This window comes from Electrophorus electricus, chromosome 5 (genome assembly GCF_041902795.1).
Source record: "Electrophorus electricus isolate QZ-2024a chromosome 5, ASM4190279v1, whole genome shotgun sequence".
Lineage (NCBI taxonomy): Eukaryota > Metazoa > Chordata > Actinopteri > Gymnotiformes > Gymnotidae > Electrophorus > Electrophorus electricus.
Window position 1 is genome coordinate 21,558,802 of NC_137501.1, and position 25,427 is coordinate 21,584,228.

Sequence of the window (25,427 nt, forward strand, 5' to 3'; positions counted from 1 at the left end):
TACTTGTAGTGCGGTCAGCAGTTTCAATATAGGCCGAGAGAAGGAGCAGACTTGTTCTAGTCACAGAATCCATTTACATTTAAACAACAGAAGCTTGTCAGTGGAGGATGTACTTTCTCATACCTTTCTGTTCACTTCCTTTTGTACACAATACAGACTGATGCTTGAATGAATCTTCAACATTCACACTTGTGCTGACTGTTAGCTAATGCATCAGGGAAGCAATTTTGGAACAAACCTTTGAGGCAATTGTTTTTCAGGTAAATTGTCTGTATTCAGGTGAGGACATGTGCATGTTCAAGTCCTTGCCCTCTACTTCATTCTTTGCACTTGACTGAGAAAGACCTGACATTGTGTAATGCCATTGCTTAATCGAGGGCCAAAACAACAACAATCTTGGTTATCAAAGACTCACTGCACCCTGACCAATTTTTTTTCCATATGTGCACATTGCACTTTTAATGTTTCTGATATTTCAGCCACTCGTTTCTCTCTCTACATGAAACACTTTAGAAAGTTTTTTACAAAAGCATTGAATGTTATTCTGACCAGTTATGTCCTTTCTCCATTCATGTACACAAAGTCCAGTATGCATCTAAATGTCATCAGAAGAGATTTATGTCAAATGAACTTTACAATTTAAACATCCACAACTGGCTGTGTTTCTTGCCAACATACTGGTGTTTGGACCTTTGGGGTGCTGTCTCTGTTACCTTCGATAGCTCAGGTGGTAGAGAGGAGGACTCTAGAGGTTAAAACAGTTATCCTTAGGCCATCGGTTCAAATCCGACTCGAAGGAAGTTTATGTTTTCAAGTGCATTCCCTGACCAGGAATCGAATCCTAGCCACTAGACCACCAGGGACAAAACTCTCGATTCCTCATGACACCAACATTTTTCAAAGTCTGCACTCCTACTATACAGATGACATTTGGATGCATACTGGCCTTGGTATGCACGTGAGGAAACAGGCCATAAAGCGAGTTATTCATCTTTCTTTTTGTTCAACAAAAAAGATGAAGTTTGCAAGAGTCAAAGCTCTTTTTTACCATCTGGGATCATTCAAGAAAAGTGGGAATGCTAGTGTCACTAACAAATGGAAAGAACTGTTAATGTAATGTCTCATACACACAGGGAGAACACTTCAGGCAGAACTAAAGGGGTTAGGTGTGGTTGACATGATAGCTCCAGAGTTTCAAGACGATGGGAATGGTATCCCATTGTTAACAAACACACAGGCAGACACACATAGGTTTATAAACACACACACACACATACATCTATATCTATCTATCTATATATATATATTGGCTTGTGGTATTGGCTGAAAGTTGGCCTCTATGGTTGGCACATGGTGATGCCTCCTTCTCCCATATGCCTTTCCAGTATTGTTCATTCTCCAGCTTTGGGGGCTCTGTTCTTATGCTGTTGCCACTGTCACAGCTCATTGGAGAATATTTTCTTCTACTTCTCATGTGTATCTCTTCAGGCAGTCAGCCAGAATAGAGACTTGGCAGTCTCCAAGGACTCAGGTATGGACAGCTTGAGTATTTCTCAGGTACCTGCATTTCTGGTAGCTGGCTGACTTCTGGTCTTGGAGGATACTTAGATAGATATATCAGCTCATTGATTTCAGTGATGATCACAGTAGGGATGGCCCTTAGGGCTGCATTCAGCCTTTCAGTTACTTCACTTGGTGTAGGTGCGGCTTTCTTGCCTGTCCAGCTTTTTTTGAAGAATTTGAATCTCAGTAGCTCTAGTATTGAGCTTTATGTTTGGTTCCCAAGGTCTGGGTGTGGTAATGATGATATCTCCCCTCTGACCTGTCATCCTGGCTCCCCCTTGCCATAGCTTCTGTGTTGTACCTCGTCAATCTCAAGTTGTGATATCAATTGCTGTTGAGTTAGTCTAGATGTTGAATGTCAAAGCACCCACCGTTCCCACATGTTCTGCATATACCGCCTCACATAGCCAAAGCAATAAATCCCCAAAATCCTCATTATACATTTTTTTAATTTAAAAATTGAAATTGAGTGAATGGAAGATACATGGATAAGGTCCCAAAAGGTCATTGACCCTATCATCAGTTTGATGAAATGCAATCACATTATTAATAATAATATTCGTGAATTTGTTGTACAGAAGAACTCAAATATCAGTCACTGTGGTTTTGTATCTCAGGAATGTATGATTTTAAGACCAGCGTTTTTTCATTGTTTTATATTTAGCAGTCATGTGACATGTTTGGGTGAGGCAGATGAGTGAGCATGGATTGGTTTATTAAATAAACCAAAGACCAAGAACCAAAATGAAGTAAACTAAAGGAGAGTAAACAGTAGCTTAGTTTGAAATGTCAGATAGATGTGGCTAAGCGCACCTCCAATTTTAAGCTCTTTTTTTGAACGATTTGTATTCATTCATTTTAACACTAATTATCTGAAATTATACAAATAGCATAATGATCATTCAAGAATCAAATTTAAGCAGACACTTGGGCCAAGACATATATTCACATCCAGGCTTATTTTTTCATCATTTAGGTTCCATTTGAGATCATCCAATACAAAAATTTCAAAAAACAAAAACAATGCCTTTTATTTTTAGGGTTTATAATGTGTAATTGCATGCAGGAGATTCATTTTCAGTCATGCTATACTTCCTCTATTTCTCTTTCTCTCTCTCTCTCTCTCTCTCTCTCTCTCTCTCTCTCTCTATATATATATATATATATATATATATATATATATATATATATATATATATATATATATATATACATACACACACACACACACACACACACACACACCATATATACTCTATTTATGGAAACAGCTTCCAATCACACCACTTGCAGCTGGAAAAAGTTTGTGAAGTAATTTTATAGCCCCCCACCCCCCACCCCCACCCCTTTCACATCTTGGTCCATGGTGGGTGAGACTTGCTTTCACTCAACAAAAATAGCTCTTTATGGCTCAATAGAAACCACAGAATTAAAGAAATGAGGGTCTTATTGCTATACTCAATAGCCCTGCTACATGAGTAATGTGCATTTTATGGTAACTAAAGGCTTGTGTAATTTGTGTTAGGTTACGAAGGAAAGAAACGCGTGTTTTTGTACAAAGATGTGAGCAAGCAAATAAAGAACTTTACTAACATTCTATATACTGTTTAAACATGTCATGCAGTTACTTTGATGGTAATTGAATTTTCTATGACAAAATCTGAAGTTATCCTATACCGAAAGCATGTTTTGAAAGGCCATTTAATAGGACGGGCACGATTGTTGTGGAAATTTACCAAGAAAACTATGACGTTTAATGGGTCAAGGAAAATGCGGGGACGAGGCACGTTAAACAGAACATACATTTTTAATCACAAACACAGCTCAACACACACAAACACACTACATGGGTTAAACACCGACAACCTTGACAATACGACACGAGACTTATATACACTCATGACAATTACACACAACAAGGATCAGGTGCACAACACAAGAGGGTGTGGCAATACGGATGCACACAGACACGCACGCATGCACAGACACAGACATTTCAGGGGGGAGGGGCCGTACCATGACAGAGCCCCCCCTCATGGGCGCGAATCTTGGTGCGCCAACCTACTGGGCTGCAGCCCTGAGACCAACGCCAAAAGGTGACATCGAAGAACCAGACAACCCGCCACAGGCCAGCACGAGCAGGGTAGTGGGGGGAAGGACAGGGAACAAGACGATGACAGACACAAGGACGCACACACTAATGGGTATGGGCACAGAGACAAAGGGGAACAAAGTGACCGGTACATTTAGCGCAATAGGGACAGACACATGAACAACACCACACACATTCAATAGTCCGGGGAAGGGGGAAGGAACTCCAGCCAGTCCCCCAGTTGACGTCTGGGTCAAAGACTGACCAGCCTGGCGGGAAGTGTCCCTCACCAGCCTAGGTAGCGGCGACTGTCCTGGTTCTGGTACTGGTGCCGCTGCCTTTTTGACTGCACAAGGCTTCGGCGTATTTCGCATACGCTCTGGAGCTCTTCGCCTCAGGCGGGGGAGTGTCCTTATCCGATAACAGTACCTCCCTGCTAGCCACCCGTGTTAGCCTGCTTGCACCTGGGCGGCGTGCCCTGGGCGGTGCCTTGGGTGCTGGAGGCTCCTTGCTCTCTGAGCTTTTGGCGTCACTGTGGGAGGGAAGATCCCTATGAGGGTACTCTTCTACCTCCATAGGAGCTTCCTCCTAACAATCGGAACCCCTATCCGACTGCAGACAGACATCGTTGCACTCCTCTGTCTCTCCATAATCTGTGTCTCCCATATGATCGTCCAGGTAGGGATCGTAGGACCCAGCAGAGTCCATCTCCAAGTACCGGTCCTCTTGTTCCAGCTGTTCTCCGTAGGACTCTGCACCGTCCGATCCCGGACCATACACAGGGCCCCCCCAAAATAGATCAGCGGGTTCCTCCCTTCCAGTAGCTCCATGAAGCGAGGCCAGGATGAGGGAAGGTCTTACCGCTGGAATGTAGGGGTCCACAGAGTCCGACTCCGAGGACTAGAAATCGTTATACCAGTCCCGGGCATCCGCCGAGGTTCCATATGACTCCCCCGCGTCCGCACCTGGAGTCAGGAGGGTGCCCAAGAATATGGGAGGCTTTGCTGCACGTGCTGTGGGAGGGCGTTGACTTTCTTTCCTCCCCTTCTTCTTCTTGCCTTTCCCAGGCATCCTCGGTCGGTCGGTGTTTCTATGACGTTTAACAGGTCAAGGAGGATGCGGGGATGAGACACGTTAAAGAGAACATGTTTTTAATCACAAGCACAACTCAAAACACACAAACACACTACATGGGTCAAACACCGACAACCTTGAAGATACAACACGAGACTTATATACACTCATGACAATTACACACAACAAGGATCAGGTGCACAACACAAGAGGGTGTGGCAATACGGACACACACGCACGCACACAAACATGCATGCACAGACACAGACATTTGAGGGGGGAGGGGCCATACCGTGACAAAAACATGGTGTATTCCGTGTGGATTTTTGGCAAATGGTTGGATGTAGACTGAAAATCAGGAAGCAGATACTTATATTAGCCCTATGAAATTTCACGTTGATAGATGTACTGTATTTTAAGAATACCTGATTCTATCAAGAAATTTATTTTTATTATTCTAGAGGGCACATGTGTAGCAGGAGTTTAATCCCTGTAGGAGGCTAATGTGAATTGCTGTGGATGGGGACATGCAGGGATAATTAGGAAAAACAGAATGCAGGTTAAGACCAGGGCGTAACAGTGCCCATGTCCAAGTGGCCCACTGAGGGCCTTGAGGACCATGCTGAGGAAGGGTGAATGTGGTGAAAGGATGTGATATTATCAAGCCACAGTATCACAGTGGCTGACAGCCTGCTTCTCTCCTCAGGTCAGTACTCATTCTAGTCCACCTGATGATGCATCCTGTGTGCAGCCTGGAGCTCAGTAAGGTGTTCACAGTGTAAGCCGGACCACCTTCTACATCCCAGAGGGTAGGCTAAGCAAACATGGAAAGGACTGAAATGATCATGCCAACACATGAAGGGATAACAAAATACAGCTACCCATAAGGTTGACCTTAAATGTGATGCCAATACCCAATCTCCTGGCTGCTATAGGAGGGTGTCTCCCTGACATAGGTCCACTTACCTCTTGAAAGCAGTGATGGTGTAGTGAATGCAAACACAGGAGAAAGGGAGAAAGGAGGTTTTATTGGGTCAGTAAAGCAGGCTTGAAGTGAATGGAGAGATTTCAGTAGGATCCTCAATGTAGCAAGGCAGGCAGGAGGGAGCTTGTCTGTACACTAGATAAGGCCAGTCCAGTGTTACAAATGAGGGGCAGAGTCTGGGAGGTGTCCAAGGATCAGGCAGAAGACAGGCTCTAGAGAACAGACAGTGTTCGGTAACCAGGAAATCTAACATAAACGAAAGGCTCAGTATGCATCATGCGATCAGCAATACTTCACAATGAGAGTATGAGAGAGGAGAGCTTAAATAGGAGATCTATGTACAGAAGAGAATAGGCAACAGGTGTATCTAGTTAGTATTCCGGTGAACCAGATCAGAGACTATGGAAAGAGGAGGCAGGAAGAGGTGGTGGGGGTGGCTGTGCTGGAACAGGCTTAGTTCATAGGATCAGTGACAGATGGCTGCACACAGACGATGTTGTGTCCCCTCCCAACCAACATTCCATGGCTGTAAGACTGGATGAAGGAAAAAAAAACTTGAATCATGCCTTCCTATTTAATCTACTTTATTTACACATTAAATTTTATTTAGTTCAATCCAGGAATAATGTCAGGGTGAATTAATACCAAAGCAACAAACCAAACATCAGATTATTAGGGGAGGTAGGAATTAACTAAACTAACAAAAAAGTACAATATTCTTCCATAACTCCCTAGTCAAAAACAGGAGAAGAGTATTTAAAAAATTAAACCCACCCTTACACTCCAGATGACCAACAATTTAAAGTAAACAGGAAAGCTGTATAGGATTTATCTGATTTTTGCATCACTGGAGCAGTAGTGACACCTATGCATCGGTCATTACACTAATCTAAGCAAGGAAAGTGCATGTAAAACATTCTTCTGAGGTGTTAGAAATTATTCATGTGACCAACATTTATGTGTAGATTGTTGCCCCAGACCTCTGCAACAGGCTCTCTGGAAGTAGTCTTCCAAGCCACCATGCTGCCAAATTCATTGATGTTTTTCTGTGGGCTTTAGTCAATCCAAACAATTCCATGTGTGTGTGTGTGAGAGAGAGAGAGAAAGAGAGAGACAGAGACAGAGACAGAGAGACAGATAGAGAGAGAGAGAGAGAGAGAGAAAGAGAGAGACAGACAGAGAGAGAGAGAGAGAGAGAGAGAGAGAGAGAGAGACAGAGAGACAGACAGAGAGAGAGAGAGAACAAAATAAAACACACAATGGCCTTTGTACAGGCCGTTATAATAATATGGAACTTAGAAAAGTAACTTAATGTGAACATGCAAACATGATGTATAGTGATTAATGACTTTTTGTGCATTTGGAGAGATTTTTGGACACTTCGGAGAAGTCTAGGACACCTAGTGGAAAACATTTCATGTATATGCTCAAAACTGTTCAATATATTACACAAAACCATGCTGAATCAGAAAATGCAGAGTATGAGTGAAAATGAATCTCCAGCATCAATAGACACAGTATATACCAAAATATTCAAATGCAACGGCATCCAACATCAGCCTCAAATGTTTTCTCATGCAAGCAACTCAAACAACCTTGCTCTGGAAAGATGCAGAAATCTATTTTGCTGCGCCTGCTATGCTAATCCAACATTCTACATCTGGCAGCACATGTCTAAGGCTTTCTCTTCGTAATGAGATTGCCAATGCTAACAGAATACATTTCCACAGCTTTAAGGACTTCCAAACATGAAAACTTCCAGACGTTTCAAGCCAACTTGGTCAGATGCATTCATTTGACATACTAGCTGTCACAGTACCTTAGCTAGCATGAGATGGTTAGGTAAACTCTTGGCATCAGGAAAAATGTGTTCAGTGCCTTTTTGCTTATACATGATGCTAAGAAACAGATCTTCTCTATCAAGTATCATAGAAGACTTGCTGAGATCATTCTCATAGCAACTTCATTACATCTTGTGTACTTGTATTGCGGTGAGCAGTTTCTGTATTGGCTGAGAGAAGGAACAGACTTGTTCAAGTCACAGAATCTGTTTACATTTAAATAGCAGAAGTTTGTCAGTGTAGAATGTACTTGCTCACACCTTTCTGTTCGATTTCTTTTGTACACACTACAAACTGTGACCTTGAGAAGATTAAATTAAAGTTGAACATTCACACTTGTATATGTGTGCTAAGTGTTAGCTAATGCATCAGGGAAGTAATTTTGCAACAAACCTTTGAGGCAATTGTTTTTCAGGTAAATTGTCTGTATTCAGGCGAGTCCTTGCCCTCTACTTCATTCTCTGCACTTGACTGAGAAAGACCTGACATCGTGTAATGCCATTGCTTAATGGAGGGCCAAAACAACAACAATCTTGGTTATCAAAGACTCACTCCACCCTGACCACAGCCTCTTCTCTTAGACGCTATGAAAAAACTACCATTGCAGCTTGAGAGCAAAAATCGAGCCTCCAAAGAGGTATTATGTTCCACTCCCTTACCCTTTTTATGTATTTAAATTTCATAAATGAATGTGCACAAACACAAGCCTGTTTTAGATGTAGTGTTGTACATGTTTCAGGTTTGCCTTGGGCATTGAATTTAGATAGGACCCCATTGTACTGAATGCTAAAAACAAGTACAAGCTGAAGAAAGGTGAGAACACTATCCCTTATTTCACAGCCCTCTTAAATTACACAAACTTGTATAAAAATAGCTGACTTTTTCATCTGTATCTGTCTAAGCAATATTCCTGATACTTACATTTACTGTGACTGTGGAGTATGTTGGTATTGGAAAAGGGATCTTATTTCTCTTTTTGCAAGCAATGTGTTTTGACTGTGTGTATGGTGAGGCTGATTGTGTTTAGAAATGGTGTTAAGTGTAAGTCTGGGTTTTTCTGACTTGGTGAACAGTGAGGGAAAGAAGGAAGAACAGATGAAACATATTTAACATTTTAACCAACTGTTGTGTGTATGTGCAAGCATATATACACACAAATCCTTAAAAAACGTATCTTTACTATGTGTGTCTGTCACAGGAGCACCCTGCCACCATACTAACTCTACTATGTGTGTATGTGTGTGTGTGCACGCTAACTTAGACAACTGGTATAAATGAATGCATTCTTGAATGTGTGTCTCTCTCTCTGGGTAAAGGAGCTGCTGCCGACATGGACTACTGTATGTGTATGCCTAAGAGTTTAAATAAATTCTGGCTGGTGCAACAACAATGTGTTCCAACAGTCGACCCTTCTTCCCCTTGCCTGCAGGGCTAGGAAGTCCTACAAGAACATGCCTCAGGTGCCCTATCAGAAGGACATTCAGGACATGAAGCTTTATATTGACAAGAAGTACGAAACAGTCATCATGCCGGTATAAGGCATAACCCCATCTTTCAACATTGACACAGTTAAGGTTAAGCACCCACCCCTATGCTCAGAAGTTGTGCAACAGGAGAGCCGGGGGGAGTGGGGGAGCTATATATGCATTTGGCAGGAGAAAGGTGTTGCGTGTAAGCTGATGCTGACTGGTTTAAAAATATGGCCTATGAGTATGAGCTAGAGATGAGTTGCTTGCGCCAAGGGGTGGCATCCATGGCCCACAGGATGCTTGTGGTTGTCACTGACACAAGTGGCAATGTTCAGCATTGCATTCCAGCCCTGAAAAAATGCTGTCGATTGTGTGTGTGTGTAGAACGTCAGTATGTCAGTTAAAGAACACTACACCTACTTGAGAATAAACTTTGTGCCAGGCAGCTTGCTGGGGAGGCATGAAGGCAACATCTTCCCCAACCCCAAGTTCCTTTCATTAGTAATGCATGAAGTGATTAGCATGCATTAGTGGGAACTCTGTGGGGAAATGGCACATACACCATAGTTTTCTTTAGTTCATACATAACATCTCACATCATGAGTCTGGTATGTCCATGGCCTCTTCCTGCAGTACATATTGTGCGGTGAACCTCAAGTCCTCTGGCAACCCATTGATGCTGTCTACCAGCTTGCAGAATGCTTTCCGCATCATGAAGGAGGTGCAGAAGTGCTATAAGATGCAAAAGAGGAGCATTCCACTGCCAGCTTAAAGTTGAAGGTGAAACACTTATCAGCTCTTCAAACCTACTCTGTAAGAAAGGTTTATTATTCCTCAAGGACACATGGCCCAAAACTTTACAACCTCAGATCTGGCCGGAGGAACTAAAATACCATAAAATACCTTGCTTGGAATTTAAGGATGACTTCACAGCCTAGAATATATAGATTGGTAAAAACTTATTTAAAAGCCATATTCTTCAAGGACTACTGGAATTTGACCTTTCCCATAAGAAAGGCCTTCTCACAAGCATTGCAACGATGTCTTTATTGAATCCAGTTAATGCAAAAAAGATTTCTTTGATTGTGTGGACTTCGAATCCAAAGCACTCCTATAACAGACTCCCCGATCTGGACTTATTAACCATGTATGGCCCAACAATGAATTGTAATATACATAACAGACCCAGTATGCTTAATTCTGAATGAAATCTAACTAGCCATCATCACTGAACTGTCATGAAGCTCACTCTCTCTAAATCGATAACTTTTCTTATGTCTGGTTATGTCAGTCTTTTATGAATTATTATACCTATCTCTTATCACCATTATTCTAGTGTTTGCATATTAACCTTTATAAGTGTACTACTTATTACCTACTCATCCTAAAATATAATATACAGAGGAAGATTATTTGCATTATTATTATTAGAACAGTTATAGTACTTGTGTAATAATCAAGCTTTCTGTCTTCTTCTATCTCTTTTCTATACTCTTCTATATTTATATTTAAGTCACACTCTCGGTCCCTAAGTATGTATATGTATAAATTGAATATGCATATGTGTGTATATTTGAAATTACTTTTACAGTTGCATTTTAAAATTTAGGCTAGGTGCAGAGCCTCAGTCTCTCTGGATCATATTAAAGGAATTTTAAAAAAACAGGAAAACCATGTCTGTGTTTTTTAAAAGCAATTTTTACAAAAATATATTTTTAAAAGAGATTAGAGAGACCTTTGGAGGGTTTTACATTTATCAAATATCACAAATATGGTGTTCATCATTGCACCAAGTATGTTTAATTGCACATAGATTATACTTTTTCTAAATGACATGTGCAATTTGCACTTAGTTTTGAAAAAAACATTTGTTGAGTGATCTATTAAGACCAGGCTTACAGATAAGTTTCAGCTGGGACCTTAAAAGGGCTTGCTCTGAACAATACTGGAATCAATCTCACTGACTGTAGCATGCTAAACAAAGCACGATACTTGAGCTATTTCATATTGGGCACCCCTTGTCTCTGGCACCCTCTTTGTGATGAGATATCCAATGGCTACTGCATACCTTTACACAGCTTCAAAGACTTCCAAAAGTGAATACTACCGGATCTTTGTAGCTAACTAGGTTCATTTGGCAAACTAGTTACAATATTACGTTCGCTAGCTGTGAGTTGTTGAAGCTGACTCTTAGCACCAGAAACCCTTTTCACTTGTACATGATGTGAAGAAACAGATTTCCAAAGCCAGAAGAGGTACAGTTAAAGCAAAGTGTTAAAAATAGGGGGAAAACAAAACTTTACCTAGATGCCACATAGACTTTCTTGTCATGTCAACTATACATGTATTTCATGGTCCAAAATCCCATTCCACCAGGATCTTATTGCACCATGTCTACCATCTAATAGCAAGGGGCCTTCCACTGCTGCACTCATGGCTTAAGCAATTCAAGGCTATTTAGGTCAAATAGCTAGCTAGATTGTGGACTAGCAATGCTACTTGGTGATCACTGGCTAGTCTATATATGAAGTTCAAATTGTTAGATACTGGAGCCTTTCTGTCTTCAGGCAACCAATGCAAGGAGTCTGCCTATCAGCCATGACATGGCGGCTTCACCACGAGCTGGTCGCCCAAGGTCATCTGCTCCCTCTTCTTGTCTCCTTTACCCCTCCCTTTCTCTTTCTCTCTCTCTGTCTCTCTCTAAGCACAGGAGTTGCTCATGGCAGGCAAGGGAACAGCTCGTGGCCCGTTCATGCAGAGAACATCTAATCTTTACTAACCTTGTCTCTTTCCTTTCTACGTAGACCCTTAGAACATGCCTCACTTTTCCCCATCATCCTGTAGATTTAGATAGTAGATATAGGGCACATATATTCTCTGTGCTTTCCTCAATAAAGTGGAACTCTCTTGATTCACTACCTTGGTGTCAGTGTCTCTTGATTTCCCTGGATTGATCCAGCTACAGAGGATGAAGGGCAGAGGGTAATTTGGAGGAGATTGAACCTGAAGGACTGATCACTTTGAACCAGTTTCTAACACGAATATTATGTTTCAATGCAATCAATGGATTTGTAAAAATGTAAAGCCCGTTAGTTTTAGGTTATTATATAAATAGCTCAGAATCATATGTATAGTGTTGCCTGTTGTTCCATAAGATACTTGTGTCAATTTTGTGTGAAATACATTCTTGAGAGGGGCAACAGCAAATGCACCAGTGAAGAGTGGAGTTGAGCCAGGAATAGAACATAAATGATTATCCAGGATTTGGCACCACTTATGAAAAGTATTATACGCAGCCTCAGGCTTATGTGGCTGACAGGATGATGTTACTGATGACCTCACGCTAGTGACTGGTAGTGTTTATCAGTAAAAACTTCCTGGCAAATATTCAATCTCAAAACTGAACAAAATATGGGTATACATTTAAAGATTCTGTGATAAGTGACTCAAGATTAATGAGCTCTTTGAAGTACCATACAAACTACAATATTATGAATATTAATCACCCATCATAGAGCGCACATTTACAATGAATCATGAAAAGCTGCAGTTACATCTTTAATAATTAAGATAATAACCTGTTATAATTAGATATTCCACAACAAACATACAATGAATAAATGAATAAATAAAAATAAATTTCAAGTCACTGTCGATTTTTAAGGCCACTTAAAATATTGTCCTGTGGACTCCAAAATTGGAATTAATGGCTTTTATATTTATAAAGTCTTTGGTCACTTTAAATATTGTATGTAAGATTGTATTACCATAGAGAGCTATTGGTTGACGTATGACCTCCTCCACAGCCCTTCAAGCAAACTGTCCCAAAGATGTATAGCCCCTGATTGTTCTGGACCTGAGAAGACATCATTGGTAAATTCAGCACCCCAGTGTAAGCTTTTCACTGCTTTTTTGTTGTTTCTAGTGATGGGGCAACTCATCTCTTCCCAACAATTGCAGTTCATGCTATGAAAGGTTTGTTTCTCTTTTAGGCCTTTAAGTCTGCAAGTTTTAAAGTTGTTGTTGTTTTGGATTTTTTTAAAAGAAAGTTTAGCTAAATTTCTAATAAAAAAAAAAAAGGAAAATCATTCCACTTCAAACTTTCCCCTGGTCAGTCTCTCTCTGAACACAATCAGGATGACCCCCACAATGATCTTCAACAATGGCCAGGAATCCAAATAATTTTTTAATTATATGTATGTACACTAGTTATACATTATAATTCACTACAGAGTTGGCAGTAGGTCAAATCACACACAATTAATATCTGATATTAAAAACCCATTATCACAGTGATTAAAAAAGCAAAAATATATGAGTTACTATGTTAGAGCATAAAAGAGACATTACCATTTAGCACTGACCTAAAACCAGTTTCCCTCACCCATAGTCATTACCTAAATCATTACAGAAATCATAAAACTGGTATCATATCTGCAGAATAGACATATTTCTACCAGAATCCTTGAATAAAGTATACATTTCCTGTTTTTAACATTGGTATCTAACACAATCTCTAACCAATAGCAGAGCAGCAGGCAGGCCACAGACATGCATTCTGCAGTGTCAGTCATTCTGCTTGAAGTTTACACAGGGTTGCAGTGTTAGTGTGCTAGTGGACTTTGGCCAACAATCTGGATATGGACATTAAAACTGGACCACTTAAGTACCAGAATACATTGAGAGTGGACAAAATCTCTCATTCATGTACAGATGATGCTCAGCAAAGAGGTAAGCACACACTCACCCGTACTACTTTGCAAGAGTTTAGGACAACTCTATCTCACCCCCTCCCACAACACACCCTCCATTAGTTTGCCATCTTAGTCTTTAAATGTAAATTTATTAACTAAATAAAATACATTTCCACTGAAAGAAGTAGCAAGAAAGGATGAATTGTTATCACCCATTCTTCCTCATGCATTACTGTGGGAGTTGTCCACTGTTGTCTACTGCAAGAAACTTAATCAGTTTTACATGAGAGAAACCAAGATAAGGTTTGCTGATCATTTTGATGAACTCATTTGGACCATTAGAATTAAGGATTTTGTCATTTCTAGTTGCAAGGCATTATAATACTACTGGACACTGCATTAATGACATATCTGTTTGTATTGCCAGTTGTTGCTATGGCATCAATGAAATTAGAAAACATAACAAAAAATAATTGATCTACATTCCCCAATGGAATGTATGATTTATGATTTAAACATCTTTTTCAGATATAAACTAATTCTTCCTCATACAAATTCAGAGGCACGAAATGTCCTGTTTCTATGGAAACCTTGTGTACCTCACTCAATTTTGAATATCTATTTAAATATCTATCTATCTATCTATCTATCTATCTATCTATCTATCTATCTATCTATCTATCTATAACATAAACACTGTTATATATACACAAACACATTATTATTATTATTACAGAAACTCCACATTTATTCAATTATTATTTACTTAATTTGTGCTTGTGTGTTCTGTATTGCTGAATTGTTTAGGAGCACTCAGGCTGGCTGCAGTGTGTCTTGGTCTGATGTGTATACTTCAGGCAACTCTTAATATTGTTCTGAGGCTCCACTGTAAGAAACATTTAGAATTTCTTTAAAATAGAAGTTTGGGATTTTTTTACTTTTTACTTTTTGACTTCTGAAAGTTTATCTTCTTGATTTTTGTCATGAAACTTATACTTCTCTATGATTTCCAGTTAACTCACAGGATAAGACTGATCAAACCATAATTAACGAAATAAGGACTTGTTACAACAAACTGACTAAAGAGAAAAACTATTCACAAACCAGTGTGGCGACAACTATTAAAGGTAAGCAAATGCTTTAAAACCTCATTAATTGAACCCAAACCAGAACTCAGTAAGAGCCCTGACAAAGACCAAGATATATATAAGACATATATAATACAATGGATAGTTACCTTTGTGTATAATGTAAAATCAATGTTAAAAGAAAGGAAGGACTCTCATACACATTATTTATTTGCTACATTACCTACATTGTACTAATAGATCTGTGTTTTAATTACACAAGTTATATATATTTGTTTCACACCCATAGTAATTCTATACATTTTACACTCTATAGAAATACCCTTAATGTTACTGCCCTACTGTGTAAACAGATACTCATATCATTCTGGGATGGAAGAGCTTTAGCTTCAACCTCTATTACTTCTCTTTTACGGAGAGGCACTGGGAAGATAGCAAACTGTTTTGCAGACGAAGAGGAGGAGACCTGGTCATAATAAACAGCAGAGAAGAACAGGTAAGACAAAGAAAGAAAGAAAAGAAAGAGAGAGAAGTGGTTTTTTTTCCGTTGATTTTTTTCATACTTTGCATCCACATTTGTAGGAATTTCTACTTAATTCACTGGGTAGCAGATATGCTTGGATTGGTCTGACTAACGACACAGGAGTCTGGAAATGGGTGGATGGCACTGCACTGACCACTGGGTGAGAGAAATATATATTGGTGTGTGTGTGTGTGTAAATATATATCATGCAAGATCAAATGATCTTAAAACTAACTCCTCTGAGTGTTTACAAGCAAAGTGGTAGAAGTACACTAATAAGTTATTTGTTAACAGATAACTGGCTATCACTGGTATGAAAGCGGCAGCTCTGTAAACATACCTATAAACACAGATGTAAGCAAGTTGTGGAACTTAGGTTTACTGAAGACTGATCAGAGCCCAATTCTGATTTTCAGGTACTGGAAAAACAGTGAGCCAAGTAATTCAAGAAGTAAAAATGAAGACTGTGCTGTCATGACAGGTATTGTAAGTGCAAAGGTCTGGGATACCAAGCCATGCTATAGCAAATTGAGGTGCATCTGTGAGAAGAGTGTTTCTTAGTGACAAGTTACTGCCACTCACTGTTGAAATGATAAAACCCTGAATCACAAAACACACGGTAAGAATACAGATCTGCAAGAGAAGGAGTGCAGTTATTACTGGTGTTTGGTGTTCACCAACTTGAACACATTTTTTTCTGGTTATGGTATTCCAAGTAATTTGCCATGCTATTTTTTTCTGTTCCTTTTTGATTCGCTGTATACTTCTTCAAATACAGATATAATATAATTTTAATAAATACTTACACTTATGGGTGTAACATGGTCCAAACAGCTGCCATCATCTTTCTCTTTTCTTCTTTTCTGTGTTTTGTGATCTTTAGGTAACAGTTATTTTTTAATCTTTATTGTAAATTTTATCTTAAGTTTACTGTGTTCAGTTGCTTCATTTATGTAGTTTTGCCATGTATGTAATTCTAGCTGAAACATGATTACTATCTAAGAGAAAACGTGACATTAATTAATAAAACATTATCATGTTTGTAGGGTTTTTCACAATTTGGTGAAAACATTTAATACATTGCTGTTGCTTTTTGTTTTAACAATATATATGCAATAATATATGAATTACATGCAATAATATGCTATTATTTATGAATTATATATGAATATGAAAGAATATTTATTAAATATGAACTACAAGGGATCTGTGCTTTTTATACAGCAAACCAGGAGTGCTAAAACAGAGCAGAGATGGCTCGAGTTTGACTGACTGACAGAGATACAGAGGGGTCTGGAAATATGAATGGATGTACTATAAAATCCTATTCGATTTTTAGTTGTTCAAAATTAATTCAAAGTTGTGACATCTCCTGTCTCAGCTCCTCATACCCTCTAGCACTATCGCTGTCTTACTGGCCACATCCCCTCATCCCATTTCTATCTGTGTTCCCTGTTTAAATCCCCACTTTTCAGGTTTTTCTTTGCAAAAATTTCTAATCTTGCCACCTGACTGCTGAGCATTTTGTCTGTGTTTACTATTCTGTTGCTGAGTTTGTTCCATGTTTTAACATTTGACTTCTCCTGACTCTGCCTACACCTCAACTATGATTCTGCCCAGTGCCACTGAAACTTTGGCCAGTTGCGACCGAATTCTCCATCTTGTCATCTGTGACAGAACACTTCACCGATTATGCATGTAGTAGACCACAGCGCTAAGAGAATGCCAAGCTGTCCAGAGTCTATCCCCACCAAGAGACCACTTCTTCTTGACCCTCAACGCCAACTCAAAGAACTCAGTGCCAGCATGACAGCTCTTCCTGTTTGTCTTTACAAAATATTTAATGCCTTGCCATGAGTACCAAGCATTTATATCTGTGTTTATTGTTCTCTTGCTGACTTTGTTTCCATTTTTTGACAACTTTTATTAGAATTATCCCTAATATTGTTGATGGTCAGATGTCTGACTCTGCATTTCCCTGGACTATTTATAGAATAACAGACAAGTCTATAGAGACTTCACACTCAGGCAGATTCCTCCTTAAGTCATTGTTATACTGTGTGTGTTATTTAAAAAAAACATTGGGTTTAATACAGATGAAGGATTATCGATTCAGTGAGTCTGGATCTCAGTATTTACACCAATACAGAAAGAGCAACTACTACTAATGTTATATGCTTTCTTATTTTTGAAACTTCAGTCAAATCTCACTACTATGCTATTTATTTGATACAGATTGTGATGTATAGTACTGTATTTTTTTGAGATGTATTTTCGAAGCAGACTTATTGGCCAGCTATATTTGCAACTAGGAATTTGTCTTTAGTTACACGGTAGTTCACAATAGAGAGCAGAATTTTCAATTACATTCCTGTAACGCGTGGTGGCCTGAGTGCCGCAGGGCGAGTGGCAGGACGCAGAGACTCCAGCGACTGCGACGTACATTTATTTACATAAACGACAGCGCCACTCACATGTATTACAAACATGTAACGAGTGACATTAAACACACGATGCACACGCATACGTTTTAACAATGACGAAAAGAACATTAACACGATACCTCAACAATGACCAACACTCTGCACACTTTGACACGGGTTTATATACATTTAGACGAGCGAGGTGCAGGTGTGTGCAGGTGTGGTTACAAACAAAACAGCCCTCCCACTGCATGTGGCGGGCCAAACCACGTGACTCGGGGGGAGGCGAGCGTTCCGTGACACAGAGTAATATGGTAGGAACTCAAAGTAGAGTTGTTTGTTTTTCTCTCTCTCTCTCTCTCAGCTGTTTATGATCACAAGGTCTGCTTTCACTCCAGATGTTCCTCCCAGAAGAGAAGTAGAAAGCACTGGACCTGAAGTGTCTCCATTCTTTTTTGACCTCCTCTTGTCATGGGATAAAATAATCATTCAGAACATTTTCACAAAGATAACCTGTAAACACAGAAATGTTATGTTGTTTTTTTTTTAACTCACTCACCAAGCTTGTTTTGGAGTCTAGCTCTCTATATAGTCTGGTTTTTGTAACAGGTCAGTAAATGGTGTTTCTCTGCAGTGAACTTGACCCACAGCACTGTAATGGCAGCCAGAAGGAGAACACACAGCAGCCCCAGAAACACTGCAGCCAGTCTGGAGAATATGCTCCCTGCACTGAGACTCTCTAGGGGTATATATAGATGGGAATTCATATATATATATATATTCATTCTGAATTCTAATATAGATAGATAGATAGATAGATAGATAGATAGATAGATAGATAGATAGATAGATAGATAGATAGATAGATAGATAGATGTTGATGACAAAACACTTTTGTAAGTTGCTCTGGATAGAAAATGTAAATGTAAATATATAAGCATCCTGTTTCTCTTGGTCATGCATACTATCTTAGCTCTTCCCAGAACTTCATTCTTCTGAATGGAGATCTTGGAGGTTGTCCCTGGGATCTGCTGAAGCAATTTTCCCAATTTTGTGGTCACAGCCCCGAGTACTCGAATTACTGCTGGACCCACTCTGGCCTTCACCTTCCACATCATTTCCAGCTCTTTTTGTGTTCCTTGTTCCTGATGTTGCCATCACTTGGGATTGCTACATATATCATTATGGCTCTCTTCTGCTGTTTATCCATCACTACTATGTCCGCTTGGTTAACCATTACCACAAAAAATAAAGAAATTAGCCTGCAAACTACCAGAAAAGGATCAGGAGAATCCAGCTGAAGTTTTCTTCAATTTTATTCCATTAGTATAGTTTGATGTCAGCCAGTGATATAAGAGCAAATATTTCAGCTTCCAAGCGATCATCAGTGCTCATGGGAAACTTCCATCATGTTTACCTACTATGCAGATACTAAACATGTACATTTTCTAGACACCTATATAAAACTGATGGATGGTAAAATTGTTTTCTCTTTTTATAGAAAAGTTACCAAAAAAAGTCTTTTGTTAAGAGTGCCCATCTTCTTTGAAAGATGGCCTACCTTACAGTCAGTTCATTAGACTCTTACTCTTTCCTCTGACTTATCCTCTATAAAGATTTTCATGCTCAGTTATCCACATGAGTGGCCTGATTCTGCGGTTGAGAAGGTACGTGCTTCCAGAAGGGGGTATCTATAGGTTGTTTACATGCATTTTTAAATCCAAGTACAGTACCTCTATTCAGCACATCAAAAAGATAATCAGTAACTACTGGCATATTTTACAAAGTGATCACCAATTGTCGCATATTTTTAAAGACCCCTTCTCTTTGTGTTTTCTCCAGAGGCAAAATCCTGTAAGACAAACTGGTACACGCAACACCGATATTTCTACTCTTTCTACAACCCTCTCAAATGCCCAAGGCAAATTTCCATGCTACAATTGAACTTATTGTTTTCACATTTTATTAAATGTAAGTCTTTTACACTTCCTGTGACTTTAAAAACATATATCAGACATTTCATTAATTGCAGATCCACATACGTGGTATATGTTATCATGTGCCCTTGCCCTCTTCTGTATGTAGGAACGACTAACTGAGCACCATAATTATTGAACACATCAGTGCGGTTCACAGATTAGATCACACTTTGCCTGAGGCCTGCCATTTTGAATCAGCTAAATACTCTCTTTCACATTTATGTTTCTTAATGTAAAGGGCTAACATAGAGGGTTGTGCTGTGCTGTCTTTAAATCCAGTCTTTTCCAGCATGATTTCTCAATATCATCTCCTTCCACTATATGTCGATGGTACATACTGTGTAGGGGTTTATCCTCCCATTATGGTTCCTGTTTCTCATCATTCCCATCCATCTCAGGTTTTTGCTATCAGAGGTACTCAGTAAGCACTTTATTACTTGAGGCCATCTTCCTGGTGCACTCCTGAATCTTGGATATTTCATCCTGGACAGTTGCTCTGTTACTCTCACCAGTCCTTGGCTCCCTCCCACTCAGTGTACAGTCTCAGAGGGCTTGATTTGTGATAATTCTCCTTGTCTTCCTTGTCTTGTCTTGATGTTGATGGCTTCTATCTCCTCCTATGGCCAGCTGATAATGCCAGCAGGGTATCTGATGATTTGTAGAGCGTAAGTGTTGATGACCCGGATCTTATTCTTCCCATTCATCTGACTTCTCATGACTTGCCTCAGTTTTTGTCAGGTTGTAGCTGCTTTCATTGTGGCCTCTTCATGATTTCTATTTGCGAATGGGATTCCAAGGTACTTGCAGATGCCCTCTGCTAACATCTGCTAGCTACCTTCTCTCTCATTGTAATCATCCAACCAGACAAATATATTGTTACGTCTACAGACCGGGAGCGTTCCCCGTTTCCCGGGCAACCTAGTTACTTCCCGGTTTTCTTCCGTCTCTATGGTTCCCGGTCTCCTCCCCTTAGTCTCCACCTGTTCCGAGTTTGTCCATAATTGTTATTGTTATTGTTATTTATACCACGTTCCTACAGCTCCTATTTGTCGGTCATTGTTTTGGTGAAAGGTAGTTCTGGTTATTTCTCGTTTGTTCTAGATTCTCGCTCCTCTGTGTTTAGTTAGATCTCGTTTATCTTCAGTTATCTCCCGTTTAATCCCGCTTCCCGTTCCTCGCCCTACGTTCATATGTATTCTCCACGTGCTCTCGGTTTAGATATCCTCGCTGGTTATGTTGCTTTACTTGTCTAGTTCATCTATATGTATCTTCGTCGCGAGTGGTGTTTGTTCATCGTACGTAGCCCGGTTCTGTTATCCCCGCTTGTCCAAGTCTTTGTGTTCATAGTTGTTCATAGTTGTTATCATTGTTGCTCTCAGCAAGTCTTTCTTTGTGTGTACATATACTTTGTTGCCCAAGTCTCGCCCTCACCCTATTAACTCGTTCCCCTTATGTTTCTCTGTTTTATCCTTGGTTCTTCTCGGTATTGTTGGTCTGTTTTGTTAATAAAATCATTACGTGATTCCATTCCATCCGTGCCTTGTATTATGGCTGGGTATTCAGCTCTCCCATGATTTCATATCCATTCAAACAGTCTTCTAAATCACATCTGTTAACTTCAATAACTACTTCATTTACATATTTTCACTCATCTTTTCTTCTCTTTAGGGGTCCAGGGGGAACAGTTTAGGTGGACAAAGCTGTTTTGAGTCAAATTACCTTTGAATGGTCAAACTACACTCAGAGAAGAGCGTCTGGCTGAAATAAAGCCCCATTGTAGTGTTGTAGTTAGTCTGATTCTTACTTCCTCCTTTACAAGTCTTGCCTCCTGTGCTTCTGTATGCTAAAATATATGAAACTACACTGTTAACTCAACAAAACTATATTTAGTTGTGATGGAAATAGAAGCCCCTATTTATGCATGTGACTTATGCACTTATATAGAGGACCTTATCTTCTTTTCTCTGAGTTTGAGCAAAAACTGCTTCATCTGTCTGAACTGATTGACACTTCACTACAAGATCAGAATTCCTGAAAAGAGCAGAATGGAAATGAGCAAGAGTATATATGCAAATGCAGAAGTTTTTGAAGACAATAGGTCTCATTCTGAAGTCAGTGATAATCCATATGAAGACATGAAGGATGAGCTTGGGACTCACAGGACCAGAAACAAGGAATCTGAGAGCTCAGGTCAGTATACTCATGTTTTTTTTCCCCCTCACTGTTTTATATTTATGTCTTTGTAACAAACCATATAGCTAGATAGCACTGAACAGTACTTTAGAGCCATGGTTCCCAACCTTGGATTTGTGACCAGCAAGGCTTTGTCTGCTCTGATTTTTTCAAAATACCATTTGCATGTTGTATAAAATTAAAATCACACTTACTGGATAAACAAATCTGTATATAAAATTATTTTGAAAGATATTTTCGCTCAAAAAGACTAGTCTCTGTTGTAATCAATGCCTCTGGTCTATCTGCTGAGCTGCAGTACCACACTTTCAGACCATCACTACCGGCTCCTTACAAGCACACCTCTCGTGGTTAATTTTAATGTTGCAGTTACACTTTCTTGCCCTTGTAAAAGAATTTTAATGTAACGTTTTGGGTGTTTTTTTAAGTATCAATGGTATACAGTGCATAATAACACTGCTTTCAAGAGCAAATGGGGAAGTGGTTTTGTATGAAGAAGAATTTGTTAACCTAGTGTATGTGACAGATAAACAGAATACTGAGGTTATGAAATGGGTGTTGTAGTGTTAATTTAAATCACTTCAATTGACTTAATTGACTATCTTGCAGAAAGTCATCAGTGACTTCAAAACAGTCCTTCTACCATTACATGTGTGCCCCCTTGTGGCTAAATCAATCAGGAGTTTATGCAGGAGAGGAGTCCTTAAACTCTGTTGCAATGAGTGATGTAGCCAGTTTCTGTTTCCAACATGTATTAAATTCTAACTAAAGTAATATTAATTAGAAATTGGTAGTCTAGTAAAAACAATAAATTATAACAAAACATATGCTTTATGGAAATACTCCATAATATCATTGTGATACCGTATGAACAGAGGTACGTCAAACTGGGATGGAAGGCATTTGGCTACAAAGTTAATTATTTAGAGAAATAATAAACGTTATAGCCAAATGCCTTCCATCCCAGAGGGAACACCTGGAGTGACAGCAGAACATATTGCCAAGGTGCAAACCTGATGATCTTAAATAGCAAAGAGAAACAGGTCGGTAAGTGTGGGATAGTTCAGATAGATCAATTGTTCTTCAGCAGTCTGTTCATAAATTGCAACCACATTTGCAGGATTTTATGACTGAAACACTGGCCAGCAATTGGACTGGTCTGACTGACCAACAGACAGAGAATGACCAGAAGTAGGTGGACAGCCCAGCATTATCCACTGAGTAAGAGTGTAGAGTTGAGAGCTGCTTCCATATACTAGCTAATATATTATATATTGTAATTTGTAAGAGAAACTGGTTGTTTTATGTAGTAAGAAATTTTGCTGAACACAGCTTAGGAAGGCTCAGCTAAAGATCTGGAATGAAAAATTATGTAAAGACTGATCAGAAGATTTTGTTTTTTCTGGGTTTCAGGAAAGCAAAATAATGTCGGTGATGATGAGTATTGGGGAAGAAAGGTTGGAATGATGCAATAATAAGTAGATCTGTGAGAAAATGATTACCAACTGATCCTAAGATGACCCGTATAGGTAAAATGAGCAAAATCCAGAGTGAGACTCCTCTGAGACTGACTGCCTTGTATTGATCCAGGCCAGTTTATACTGTACCTTTTTAATCATGCTTTGCTTGAAATGAAACTGTGGAAACATACTCAAGATTTATATCAAGATTATTCATGTAATCATCTTGTACTTTTTTGGAAGCATCTTTTAGTTCATTTTAGCTTTTTTACATGGAAAAGTATCATTGTAATATCCTCTTTTATGTTTGAAATTAAAGTGAAAAGCTCATTTGCCCTATGGATTCAAAGTCTTTTACAAAAGTGAGAGTTTTTTTACATAGATTTTGATACTTGACTGTTTTGATTAAAGTTTATTTTTTATAATGTCTCATTTATCAAGTTTCTGTATGTGCATGTTTTTCTTTTCCTTAAACTGTGTAAGGAAGGTTTTTATCATCTTCCATGATGAAAGCTTGTGTTTTTCACTACCACCATAGCATCACAATGCCTCCTTGTAATATGCTGATGATGGTTGCAGAATGACTGTCTATCTCACTGTGGAGTGGATTCAATGGTCAATGTAGTGACACACATACACACAGTTCTAGACATTCTGCAGCCAGTCTGCAGTGTGTGCTCCCCACAGTGTTTGTTTTAGCGTTGTACAGAGAGAGCAGCGATGAAGGAAGTCAGACATGTGAAGTTGAAGATACCCCAGCCTCTGACAGCTATACTTATGTGCTACACTGCAGGCTCCAGAGTTGTGCGTTCAAGGGAGGAACACCTTCCACGTAACAGAACAGATTAATATTTACACAGGACTGAGTGTGAATGTTTAACTGACAGGACCCAGCCAGTCAGAATGATTGGAAGGTTCAGCATTAAAGTCTAATATGCTAGCTGCTTAGCTCAGCAAGTTTTGAATGTAAGAAGAATTGTTTTCAAGAGAAATACAGTCAACACATCAAAGATGAAGGTCGTCTTGAATTTTTTGGAAATTAGCATCATAATGTGCAGGCAAAAGACTGCTCTGAATTATAAAGCATAATGAGCATCTAAGACACAAACATGCAGGTAGTAAAGAGTTAAACAAAAAATATATATCTGCTTATTAATATAAAGATATGTCATCTGAAACTGGTATTTTGTTTGCTTGCTGAACTTTGTTGCATCTGGGTGTCATGATTGGCCTTCCCTAGCATCCTGTCTCCGTGGTTTCCCTGCCTCATATCATTGGTTAATTTCCTCCATTCCTGTTCCAGTCCTTGTTTTGGTTTTCATTTAATTTGTATCACATGTGCACACATATGTATGATATGGGGGTATGTTGGAGGGAGAGAGAGAAAGGTAGGAAGACTCTAGACCAATACTCACAGTATTTCTGGTCCTGCTACATGCATATTTAAAGAGCTCTCTTTCTTCCTTCAAGTTCCACCCCACTCTGGAATATACACTGATCAAAACAATTAAGGGAACACTCACTGAGTCCGTTTCTGACAGTTTGGCCAGAAACAAACAGTAGTAGCCCACTGAAGGTCATTTTGTAGGGCTCTGGCATTGCTCTTCCTGTTCCTCCTCACTCAATGGAACAGATGCTTGTCCTGCTGCTGGGTTGGTGCCCTTCTATGGCTCTATCCAGCTCTCCTCGTGTAATAGCCTCTGTTATGGTTTCTCTTCCAGGCTATTGAGACTGTGTTGGGAGAACTTGCGATGGCACTGTGCAACATGAATGGGCTGCAGGTAATGCCTCATACTACCAGCAGTTACAAGGACACCAGCAAAAAACAAAACTATAGAACTGTAGAGAAGAATCAGTCAGGAAGGATAAGGAGAGAGTAATTGTCTGTGACTGTCATAAGAAGATCTCCCAACACAGTCTCAAGAGCACAAGAAAGGGGGATGATTATGCTTCCTAACTGGACAGACTGATATCCCTGAAGTTTAATTGACTTGGTTTTGTATTGTTATTATTAAGTGTGCCCTTAATTGTTTGAGTAGTGTA

The 25,427-nt window shown here is 39.4% G+C and overlaps 1 protein-coding gene across 1 annotated transcript; it reads left to right on the top strand.

The window, feature by feature from the left end:
• Positions 1-13,627: 13,627 nt before the first annotated feature.
• LOC145658004 (CD209 antigen-like protein C) lies at positions 13,628-16,426 on the top strand. The gene is made up of 6 exons (XM_081714867.1): positions 13,628-13,755; positions 14,526-14,606; positions 14,732-14,845; positions 15,160-15,302; positions 15,389-15,489; positions 15,746-16,426. The coding sequence occupies exons 1-6, from the start codon at positions 13,665-13,667 to the stop codon at positions 15,888-15,890; spliced, it is 675 nt and encodes a 224-aa protein (XP_081570993.1). The 5' UTR covers positions 13,628-13,664; the 3' UTR covers positions 15,891-16,426.
• Positions 16,427-25,427: the final 9,001 nt, after the last annotated feature.